Source organism: Brassica rapa, chromosome A02, assembly GCF_000309985.2.
Source record: "Brassica rapa cultivar Chiifu-401-42 chromosome A02, CAAS_Brap_v3.01, whole genome shotgun sequence".
In the NCBI taxonomy this organism is placed as follows: Eukaryota; Viridiplantae; Streptophyta; class Magnoliopsida; order Brassicales; family Brassicaceae; genus Brassica; species Brassica rapa.
Window position 1 is genome coordinate 29,431,711 of NC_024796.2, and position 9,503 is coordinate 29,441,213.

At 34.5% G+C, this 9,503-nt stretch overlaps 2 protein-coding genes across 4 annotated transcripts; one reads left to right on the top strand and one right to left on the bottom strand.

Annotated features, from left to right (window-relative positions):
• The first annotated feature begins 895 nt into the window (after positions 1-895).
• LOC103854880 (BAHD acyltransferase DCR) lies at positions 896-4,308 on the top strand. The gene is made up of 2 exons (XM_009131849.3): positions 896-1,467; positions 3,120-4,308. Exons 1-2 carry the CDS (start codon positions 1,012-1,014, stop codon positions 4,098-4,100), a joined length of 1,437 nt encoding a protein of 478 aa, XP_009130097.2. The 5' UTR covers positions 896-1,011; the 3' UTR covers positions 4,101-4,308.
• Positions 4,309-4,517: 209 nt separating this feature from the next.
• LOC103854879 lies at positions 4,518-8,546 on the bottom strand. Of its 3 annotated transcripts, none has more exons than XM_033284492.1 (20): positions 8,097-8,546; positions 7,962-8,027; positions 7,800-7,876; positions 7,585-7,702; positions 7,407-7,504; positions 7,281-7,304; positions 7,026-7,206; positions 6,881-6,939; positions 6,690-6,801; positions 6,510-6,599; positions 6,311-6,381; positions 6,096-6,213; positions 5,871-5,950; positions 5,758-5,781; positions 5,583-5,670; positions 5,399-5,475; positions 5,202-5,319; positions 5,022-5,098; positions 4,894-4,926; positions 4,518-4,804 (listed from the first exon to the last, which is right to left on the bottom strand). In XM_033284492.1, the coding sequence occupies exons 1-20, from the start codon at positions 8,274-8,276 to the stop codon at positions 4,678-4,680; spliced, it is 1,818 nt and encodes a 605-aa protein (XP_033140383.1). In that variant the 5' UTR covers positions 8,277-8,546; the 3' UTR covers positions 4,518-4,677. The 3 variants fall into 3 exon arrangements, with proteins under 3 accessions (XP_033140383.1, XP_009130096.1, XP_009130095.1); XM_009131848.2 differs by having other exon boundaries at positions 8,112-8,534; XM_009131847.2 differs by having other exon boundaries at positions 7,962-8,030; positions 8,112-8,534.
• Between the last annotated feature and the right edge of the window lie 957 nt (positions 8,547-9,503).

Consider the following 9,503-nt stretch of genomic DNA (forward strand, 5'->3'; position numbering starts at 1 on the left):
TTTAAAATGAAAAGATATCAAAAGATACTATGATTAAAATATTTTAAAAATTATATTTATTATTAATCTGAATTAAAATATAGTATAAATTTTTATGAATAGGTCCATTAAGTCCATTTTTTAAAAAAATCACACATGAATCAAAGTTGTGACTTCTGTTTTAATATATAAAATATGACATGTTACCCAAAAGAAATACAACACAACACATCACACTTATTTTTTAACCCTTGTACTTGTTATGATTGTCTTCTTGTTTTACGGAGTAGTTTATTGTCGAATGTTATTGTCTTGTTTTAAAACTAGACATCGTTGATTCAGGTAATTATCTACAATAATTACAAACCATAAGATTTAATTAGCCGGAGAAGTGGCTGTCCAACTTCCACAGCTCCACTTACCTACTAATTAAATATGGGAAGTATAGTCCTATAAGCCTAGTAAAGTATTTGGGCATGTGTAAAGTTCAGAGACGTTAATATGTCCCAAAGCACAGTTTAGATGAGGTATTTTCATATGAGTAATCCAAACCATTAAAACTTATGCCTTGAAAAGATAAAAAAATCATTAGCTTCGGATCTTAATTTGTAAATCCAGGTAGGATCTATAAAGAATACGTTTGTTTTGGTCGACTAATTTTAAGCATATTTACCATCTTTATCGGCGTTCGTAGTGTGTCCTACAGTTTTAATAACACATATAGCATCATTACATTGATTATTTTGTTTCTTTTCTCTACCCAAAAACCCTAAGGTCCCTAACTTAACTTCAATTCGTGCAAATAAATTTAAAGAGAGAGATAGAGTTTAATTGAGTCATTAAATGAATCGCAACTACTTCCACGAAACCTTAAATGCCTAACCCAACTACACACTGTACGTCTCTATAAAGCAGTCTTTAGTTCTTACTTCATGCACCACATTATAATCTCACACCCAAAAAAAAAAGATTGCTAATATATTATTGTGATCATCACAAGTAGTACATTGATTAACAAATCTCTTTTTCACCATGAAGATAAAGATAAGTAGCAAAACACATGTGCAACCAAACAAGCCAATACTAGGGAAGAAACAATTCCAGCTCACCACATTTGATCTTCCTTACCTAGCTTTCTACTACAACCAGAAGTTTCTGCTCTACAAGTTCGAGAACCTTCTAGATCTCGAGGAACCCACTTTCCAAAACAATGTCGTGGAGAAGCTCAAGGATAGTTTGGGTTCGGTTCTTGAAGACTTCTATCAGCTTGCCGGTAAGCTGGCCAAGGACGAGGACGGGGTCTTCCGAGTTGAGTACGACGCTGACGAAGAAGAGATCAACGGCGTGGAGTTCTCGGTTGCTGATGCTGTTGACATCAGCGTCGATGATCTCACGGCTGAGGACGGGACAGCTCAGTTCAAGGAGTTGGTTCCGTACAACGGAATCTTGAACTTGGAAGGACTTCGCAGGCCTCTTCTTGCTGTCCAGGTAATTATTTAATTTATATACATTATTCTATCGCCACATGCTAGCTTTTTGTCATTTATCTTGTTTATTCGTACACGTGAAATAAAATAGAATTAGATATACAAATCTTGGTGGCAGAGAAAAGCAATATAACGTGAAATAAGATAGATCGAATTAGATTATACAAATCAGGATTATTTCATAAATATCTGATAATATAGCCATCTCTATGTGGTTGTTCGTTGAACTTTGATGTGTGTTATGTGGTACATTGATTTTAGCTAAAATAACTTCGGTTGGTGTATAGTTTTCACAAGCGACCATTAAAAATAATAATGGAGAATACTTAAATAAAATGACCATTTAAAGACAAACATCACGTGTTTGCCCCAAAAAAGAAAAAGAAAAAAGACAAACATCACGTGACCTACAAAACTGATAGATCCATATACATTTGATTCGTCTGTAAGCTCCAAAGAAAAAACAAAACTAATTAACTAACGAATTAGTACATAAAAGTGGCTGTGCATGTTTCCAGCTAGCCCATCAGAAAATGTTGACATTAATTATTTTCAAAGTATAGGGAAAGTAAATGGCATTCAACGGGTGAAACCCCACCTTGGCATGCATATATGAAAGAAAAAGAATATTGGTTTTGATATAACTTTGTAATTTTTAATATCTAATACTCCCTCCGTTTTTTATTATAAGTCGTTTTAGAGAAATTTTTTTGTGCCAAATTATATGTCGTTTTCGGTTTTCTATGTAAAATTTATTAATAATTAAAGTTGTATGACCAATGGTAATATATCTTATATTTTTCTATTGGTTGAATTGTGGTTAGGTAAATAATTAATGATGTTTTTGTTTAGAAAATATAAGAAATTAATGGTTTTCTTAATCTACGTGCATAACTGTAAAACGACTTATATTAAAAAACGGAGGGAGTATATATTTATATGTATATCAAAAGCTAACATGCAAATGTTAGGCTTATAATACACATCTGTGGCGATGTCTCTGGTTGGACGACGTTGAATCGGACACAACTAAATCTCAGTATTTGTAATTTGCTTGTATAATTAGTGTATGTTTATCTACATGAAGTTTATACAATAATAAGTCAGAAATTGCAGTTAATGAAATGAAAAATTCGGTTTGAAAATGCATTTCAACATGTATATGAAAATTTTAAGTGGCACAGCAATTAAATGTAACATTAAATGACTGACCAGTAACAATTTTATGGATGGTAACTACTACAGATTGGTATATATGTAGGCATGCATGTAGTCATGTACGACAAAACATGAAGTCATATATATATATATATAGGTGCGATTGTTGCAAATTAGTATGAATGAACCTTAATGTTTATACATCGTACTCATACGTATACGTATTTGCATGTATACAATACTTTCACTATCATCCGATGCTCTTTTAAATTCAATACGGCCTTTAATGTGCACTTAATGTAAAGCCCTTTGAAAACAAAACAGATGTGGTCGTTGGAGTAGTCATTGTTTCTGTTGCTTATTTTCTGGTCTCGAGACTATCGTCCAATTAAAAATTTAAGGCTTTTGAAAACAGGTGTGGTCGTTAGAGTAGTCACTAGTCATTAATACATGTATGCTTTTCCATTCTTTAATTTTATTCTGTTCCGCAAACAGGTGACCAAGCTTAAAGATGGGCTTGCAATGGGCCTAGCTTTCAACCACGCGGTCCTCGACGGAACTGCCACATGGCACTTCATGAGCTCATGGGCCGAGATCTGCCGTGGAGCCCAAACCATCTCGACCCAACCTTTCCTCGACCGAGCAAAGGCACGTGACACGCGCGTGAAGCTCGACCTCGCTTCCCCGAAGGACCCCAACGCGTCCTCCAACGGCGACGCCGCGGCGGAACCGCCGCAGCTTGTAGAGAAAGTCTTCAAGTTCTCAGACTCCGCCATCCACACGATCAAGTCAAGAGCCAACTCCGTCGTCCCATCCGACGGCTCAAAGCCCTTCTCCACTTTCCAGTCCCTGACATCCCACATATGGCGCCACGTCACCCTCGCGCGTGGGCTCAAACCGGAAGACATAACCGTCTTCACCGTCTTCGCCGACTGCCGCCGCCGCGTTGACCCGCCGATGCCGGAGGAGTACTTCGGGAACATGATCCAGGCCATCTTCACGGGGACGGCGGCGGGGCTGCTGGCGGCGCACGGGCCGGAGTTCGGAGCTGCGGTGGTGCAGAAAGCGATAGTTGCTCACGACGCGCGTGTGGTAGACGCGCGGAACGAGGAGTGGGAGAAGGCGCCGAAGATATTTCAGTTTAAGGACGCGGGAGTGAACTGCGTGGCGGTTGGGAGCTCTCCGAGGTTTAAGGTCTACGAAGTGGACTTCGGGTGGGGTAAACCGGAAACGGTTAGGAGCGGTTCGAATAACCGGTTTAATGGGATGATGTATTTGTACCCCGGGAAAGCTGGAGGTGTGAGCATCGATGTGGAGATTACTCTCGAAGCACGTGTCATGGAGAAGCTAGAGAAGAGCAAAGAGTTTTTACTCATCGATGTGGAAGAAGATGGAAACAAGATCACCAATGGCAATGGTCATGGTCATGGTCATGGTCATGGTCATGGTCATGCTAATGGTAACGGGTTTGCTTGAGCCAGTTTCGTTAGTGTTTATCGTAATAATAATTGCTTTTTTGTTGATAATAAATCAGCAAAATGCTGACGTGGAATTTATGTATTTGATTATGTTTTTCGTGTGTTGTGTTTGAACCTTGGAGTGTTTCGGACATGTGCTGAAGTTGCTTTTTGCTGTTTAAAATTAAGATTCACTTGTGAGTGGGAGAATGCCTTGGTTACGACTTTAGCTTAAGTAGTTTTCTTTTGTCATTTTGAACCTGTAATTTTTTTCAAATCAAGAGGACGTGATAGTTTGCTCTGTCATGACTCTGATCCAAAGCTTAATGGCCGATGGGTATTTGATGCAACCATAAGCTCCCACCGGACTAACTTCGTAAGCAAGGCTTGTAATATTTTAAGTGAGTGTTTGATGAGACAAGAAGCAGAAGAGATATGAACTACAAGATTGACATGTTCTTTTTGATGTCTCAAACATATCAATAAAAATTCCTTTTCCATTGAGAAACAAAGAACCTAAAAAAAGATGATTAATCAACTCAAGTTGCATTGTATCATAAGTTATAGACACCAAAGAGCATCACCATCTTCTTCTATTAGTCTTCGTCAGAGAAGGTAATCCTCTGACCGCAGAAGGTAGTCTTTCGAACGACGCAGGGCTCTTTCTCCGGCTTTGGTCTGGTCGGCAAACCAAAGCCTTCTCGTCTAAGCTCGTCTTCGTACCTGGAATATATCAAAACCCCCTTGTCATACTCATATATACCAGCTCTTGATAACAAAACTCAGAAGGTAAATAGTTATAAATCACTTACCAAAGCTTCTCTGCAAGGTCGGTAAGGTTGTACCTAATTAACAAACAAACAAAAAACAATAGCATTCATCAAAAATACAGCATTAAGTTTAGAGAAACAAAACTCCACAACATGGAAAATCAACTTACTTGGGTCGGAAAGGGTATGGAGCTATCTCAAGCATCTTGACAAAAATCCCCTTAACATGCTGGTTAATTCGCATAGCCTACAGTACAAGAGATTTAATCAGCAGTCCTAACTTTCAGAAAAACTACTTGCATCATTATATACTTCAAATTCTTTTCATTGTTACTATAAATGATTCTCACCTTATTTGATTCGGTACAAGTAGCAAACTCAACACAGCAACAGCCCGAAGATATGCCCCGGCGGTCTACAATAAGTCTAACACTAGCAACTTCTCCAAAATCTTCGAAGTAACTGATGCTGTAAATATGGAGAGATAAAATGAAAAAAAAAAATTGCTCTCAAGAAGAAAAAGAGCTGAATCAAAGGAACTACTTACATATTTGGTATGTTAAAACGCACGATTTTTTTATGGGAGATATCGGCAAAGAGAGTCTTCTTACTCGATGAAACTTCCTGAATTTTTAACAGTAAGTGTGTTAGTAGTAATACTGTAAGGAAAAATGAACTTCAATTTATAATAAAAAAAAAGACAAATTCTTGAAGATAATAACAAGAGTTACCTCAACAAAGTCTGGAGTTTCATCAAGTCCTTCCATTGATGCATTTTCTTGTAGCAGAAGGTTTTCTCGCTGAACATAGTCTTCGAACCTGGAATATCAAAAAAAAAAAAAACCATGTGATCTCTCCAAATTTACAAAAAACTCAACTCAAGATGTAAATAGTTAAATAACTTACCAAACCTTGTAATCTATGCAATACCTAATTAACAAATATATTAGCATTAGTTTCTGTAATGGCATCAAAACTCTAGCAATAAGTTAGATAAACAAATCTTCATAACAATTTACTTGAATCGTGAAGGCTCCTTAACGAAAGATAAATAAAGCTTGCGTCTGTTTAAATATTTGCCGTTCTTCTTCTCCATCGCCTCCAGCATTCGAAAGAAAAAACGATTTGATCAGTAATCGTACTTCAAAATAACTAATAATAGGATTTAATAATAACTATACACTACTTTTTCAAATGACAAGTAAAATAATTTTCATTATTATTACTATAAAACACTCTCTCACCTTCTCAGCTTCGGCAGCAGAAGCAAACTCAACATAGCCAGACCCCATCAGACCGGTACCTTTGCCTACCATAAGACGAACATGAACAACTTCTCCAACATCTTTAAAGAAATTGATGCTGTAAGTAAAAATGGAGGATGATTAATAATACATATCAGTCATGAAGAACTTGATCCAAGGACGAAAAAGAAGAAGAAATTTTAGGTGCTACTTACATATCTGATATTTTAGTTTGCTTAGAGAGATGGGCAACAAAGAGCGTCTTATCTCTTACACTGACAACTGTCTGGATTTAAAAGCCAAGTGTGTTAGCACGAAAGGCCTTAACGTGACAACTCATCTTTCGACATTGAGGCAACAGTTGTGATATCAAAAAGGTAAGCGTGACATATTTTGATGAATAATAAGAGATACCTCAGCAGAATGGGGAGTGTCCACCTCAAGTCTTTTCATCAACAAAATCTCATGATCGTGCAAGTATTCACCATTCTTCTTTTTCAGCGCCTAAAGTACAAAAGATACTTGAATACTTAAAAAAATTTGATTTAATACTTATTTCATAATTAATACATAAGAAAGAGAAAAAGTACTCACCAAATTAGCTCGTTCAGGAGAAACAAACTCAACAAAGGCATAACCCAAATGCTTACGCTGGCGGTTTACAATAAATCGCACACTAACAACACCATATTTGAAGAACTTGATGCTGCAAAAAAATAATAATCATCAGTCATAGAAAAAAATAACACAGAGAACAAAAAGTGGAAATGTATAGTGATACGTACATATGTGATATTTTAGTTGTTTGTGGAGACAGATTGGCAATGAAGAGTACGGAATCTTCCTGAATTTTAACAGCCAAGTGTGTTAATTAGCAGGACTCTTTAAGGAGAAAAAAGGTCTTAACAACAAAAAGTAGGCTCATGGTACCTCAGCATTGGGAGGTGTCTCATCTTCTTCTTCAATGGGAAGGCTTTCTTGTTGAAGGTAGTCTTCATCTTCTTCTTCTACTTGTTGAAGGTAATCTTCATCTTCTTCTTCTACTTGTTGAAGGTAGTCCTCATCTTCCTCTACTTCTTGTTGAAGGTAGTCTTCGTCATCTTCGAGGTACCTGGAATACATGAAAATTCCCTGGTGATCTCTCCAAATAGTACTTCTCAAGAGGCAAATAGAAAAATCACTTACCAAACTTTGTGATCTATGCAATACCTAATGAACAAAAAGAAAAAAAAAGTAATAGTGTTAATCAGCATAAAAGCACTTAGCAATGATAGTGTTAACAAAAAAAAATAAAATTAAATGAGTATTTACTTGGGTGGAAAGAATGGAGCTCCCTCTCCCTTATCAGCCACACCAAGAACAATTTTGCGCCAGTTCTTAAACTTATCACACTTCTTTTCTTTCAGTGCCTAGAGCATTAAAAAAAATCAGTTATCACACGAGTAAAACAACTAGTTCTCAAATGATCATAATCAGTTAGTCTCATCACCTTGTTTGCTTGGTCGTTAGAAGCAAACTCAACAAAGGCATCGCCCATGAAAACGCCCCGGTTGTCGACGACAAGTCGAACACGAACAACTTGTCCAACGTTTTGGAAGAAACAGACGCTGAGAGAATTAAAAACATATCAGTTAGGCATCATCAGAAAAATATAACTTAGCTCCCGAGTAGTAAGTGGAAAGTGAAGAAGGTGATTCTTCTTACATATCTGATATTTTAGTGTAGGCAGGGAGATGAGAAACAAAGAGCGTCTTTTTTGGTTCCTGAATAGGTTCTGTCTCCTGTTTGCGATTGGAACAGGATTTTGAGAATAACAAGAAGATGCTTAACTGAAAAAATATCTAACAAACATCAGAATATACTTACGGCAGGTGTTTCATCAAGTCCTTCGACTGAGATTGAATTAGACTCAACAGCAAATCCTTTCGTTGTCTCCTGGCCATAAAGCAATATACTTAACTAAAGAACATAAAATCATATATACAAAAATATTCTAACTACCAGAAAATTATATACCGAAGTAGCAGCCTCAATATCAGACAACAGCAGCTCAAACCTTGCTTCTTCGATCTCCTTCTCCTCAGATTTTTCTTTATGTTTCTTCAGAACCGGTTCGGTCAGCAAACCATCTTCCGGCTTTCGCTTACCCAATAAATTAGCTTCCTCGCTAGAACTGGCCATCGGAGAAGAAGCAAACTTCAGTTACAAAAAAAAAAAAAAAAAAGAGAAGAAGCAAACACGGCAAGGGTTTATTAAGGCAAGAGTTATGAAAACAGTTAATAAATAAAATAACACCACCACCGAAGAAAATTACAGCAGCAATAAGTTAACCCTAGGGTTACTTATCTAATCGAGTATAATCTAATCTATTAACCGGAACAAGTGACCAATTAAAATTAGTTAATATAACATATTTAATTATTTACATTAATAATAAACCAACTATAAATTTGAAATTATTTTTTTAATTATAACAAAATCTGTTGAAAAAGAATCTAACAAAATCTTACTTAAAAATTTAAATATTATTATAAAAAACATATTAATTAATTTCGTAATTATTAATATAATATTGTTATAAATCAATGTTAACTAAAATTTTATTATAAATACAGAAAATAAAATTATATACTATTTTTTTATAAATTTTATAAATATATTATGTATTATAAAAAAATAGAAGTGCTATATGAATTAAATATGATAAAATTATATTATATAGGTGAATTGACATATTTTATTTTTTAAATTGTTTCATTTAAATAAATTGTAACACATCCTTAAAATGGATTAAAATTCATAAACTATATAATAGTTTTATACAAAAATAAATTTATTAACATAGGTCAACTTTTATATCTTCAACTAGATATTATCTTTTTTATTTATTTTGAAACTCTTAACAATATACTGTTTAAAATGTTTATATTCAAATATATATAATAGTATATAATAACGTTTAGTTCATATACTATTTAAAATAGGTTATTACAAAACTATGAAATTGTAGTAATTCATTTAAAATATTAATGATAAATCAAATTTTAATTTTTTTTATGTTATATCAAAATCTGCTAAGAAAATATTATCGAAAATTCAAATAATGTTTTTAAAATAATGTAGTAAAAAATTCAAAATTCATGTAAATCTTCCAAACTCAGAAATAGTAGTGTAATTTTTCAAAGTGTAATATTCAAACTCAAAATAATAATATTCCAAATTTTTTAAAAATATAAAATCATTGATAATAAAAAATAATTTTTTGAAATACACCACGAAAAAAAACTATATATGTTGTAAAAAGTAAAGCAACCTAATCTTTTGAAATTTTAATTCAAAATAAAAAGAAAAATTAATATCATAACATCCAAAAAATATCATATATCAATAAAATTTACTAAAATAATA

Coding starts and splice junctions, on each gene's coding strand:
- LOC103854880 (XM_009131849.3), top strand. CDS start 1,012: ATGAAGATAAAGATAAGTAGCAAAACACATGTGCAACCAAACAAGCCA. Junction 1,468..3,119: donor GGCCTCTTCTTGCTGTCCAG/GTAATTATTTAA, acceptor TTCCGCAAACAG/GTGACCAAGCTTAAAGATGG.
- LOC103854879 (XM_033284492.1), bottom strand. CDS start 8,276: ATGGCCAGTTCTAGCGAGGAAGCTAATTTATTGGGTAAGCGAAAGCCG. Junction 5,951..6,095: donor CTGCTGCCGAAGCTGAGAAG/GTGAGAGAGTGT, acceptor CGAATGCTGGAG/GCGATGGAGAAGAAGAACGG. Junction 4,927..5,021: donor CCATACCCTTTCCGACCCAA/GTAAGTTGATTT, acceptor TTTGTTAATTAG/GTACAACCTTACCGACCTTG.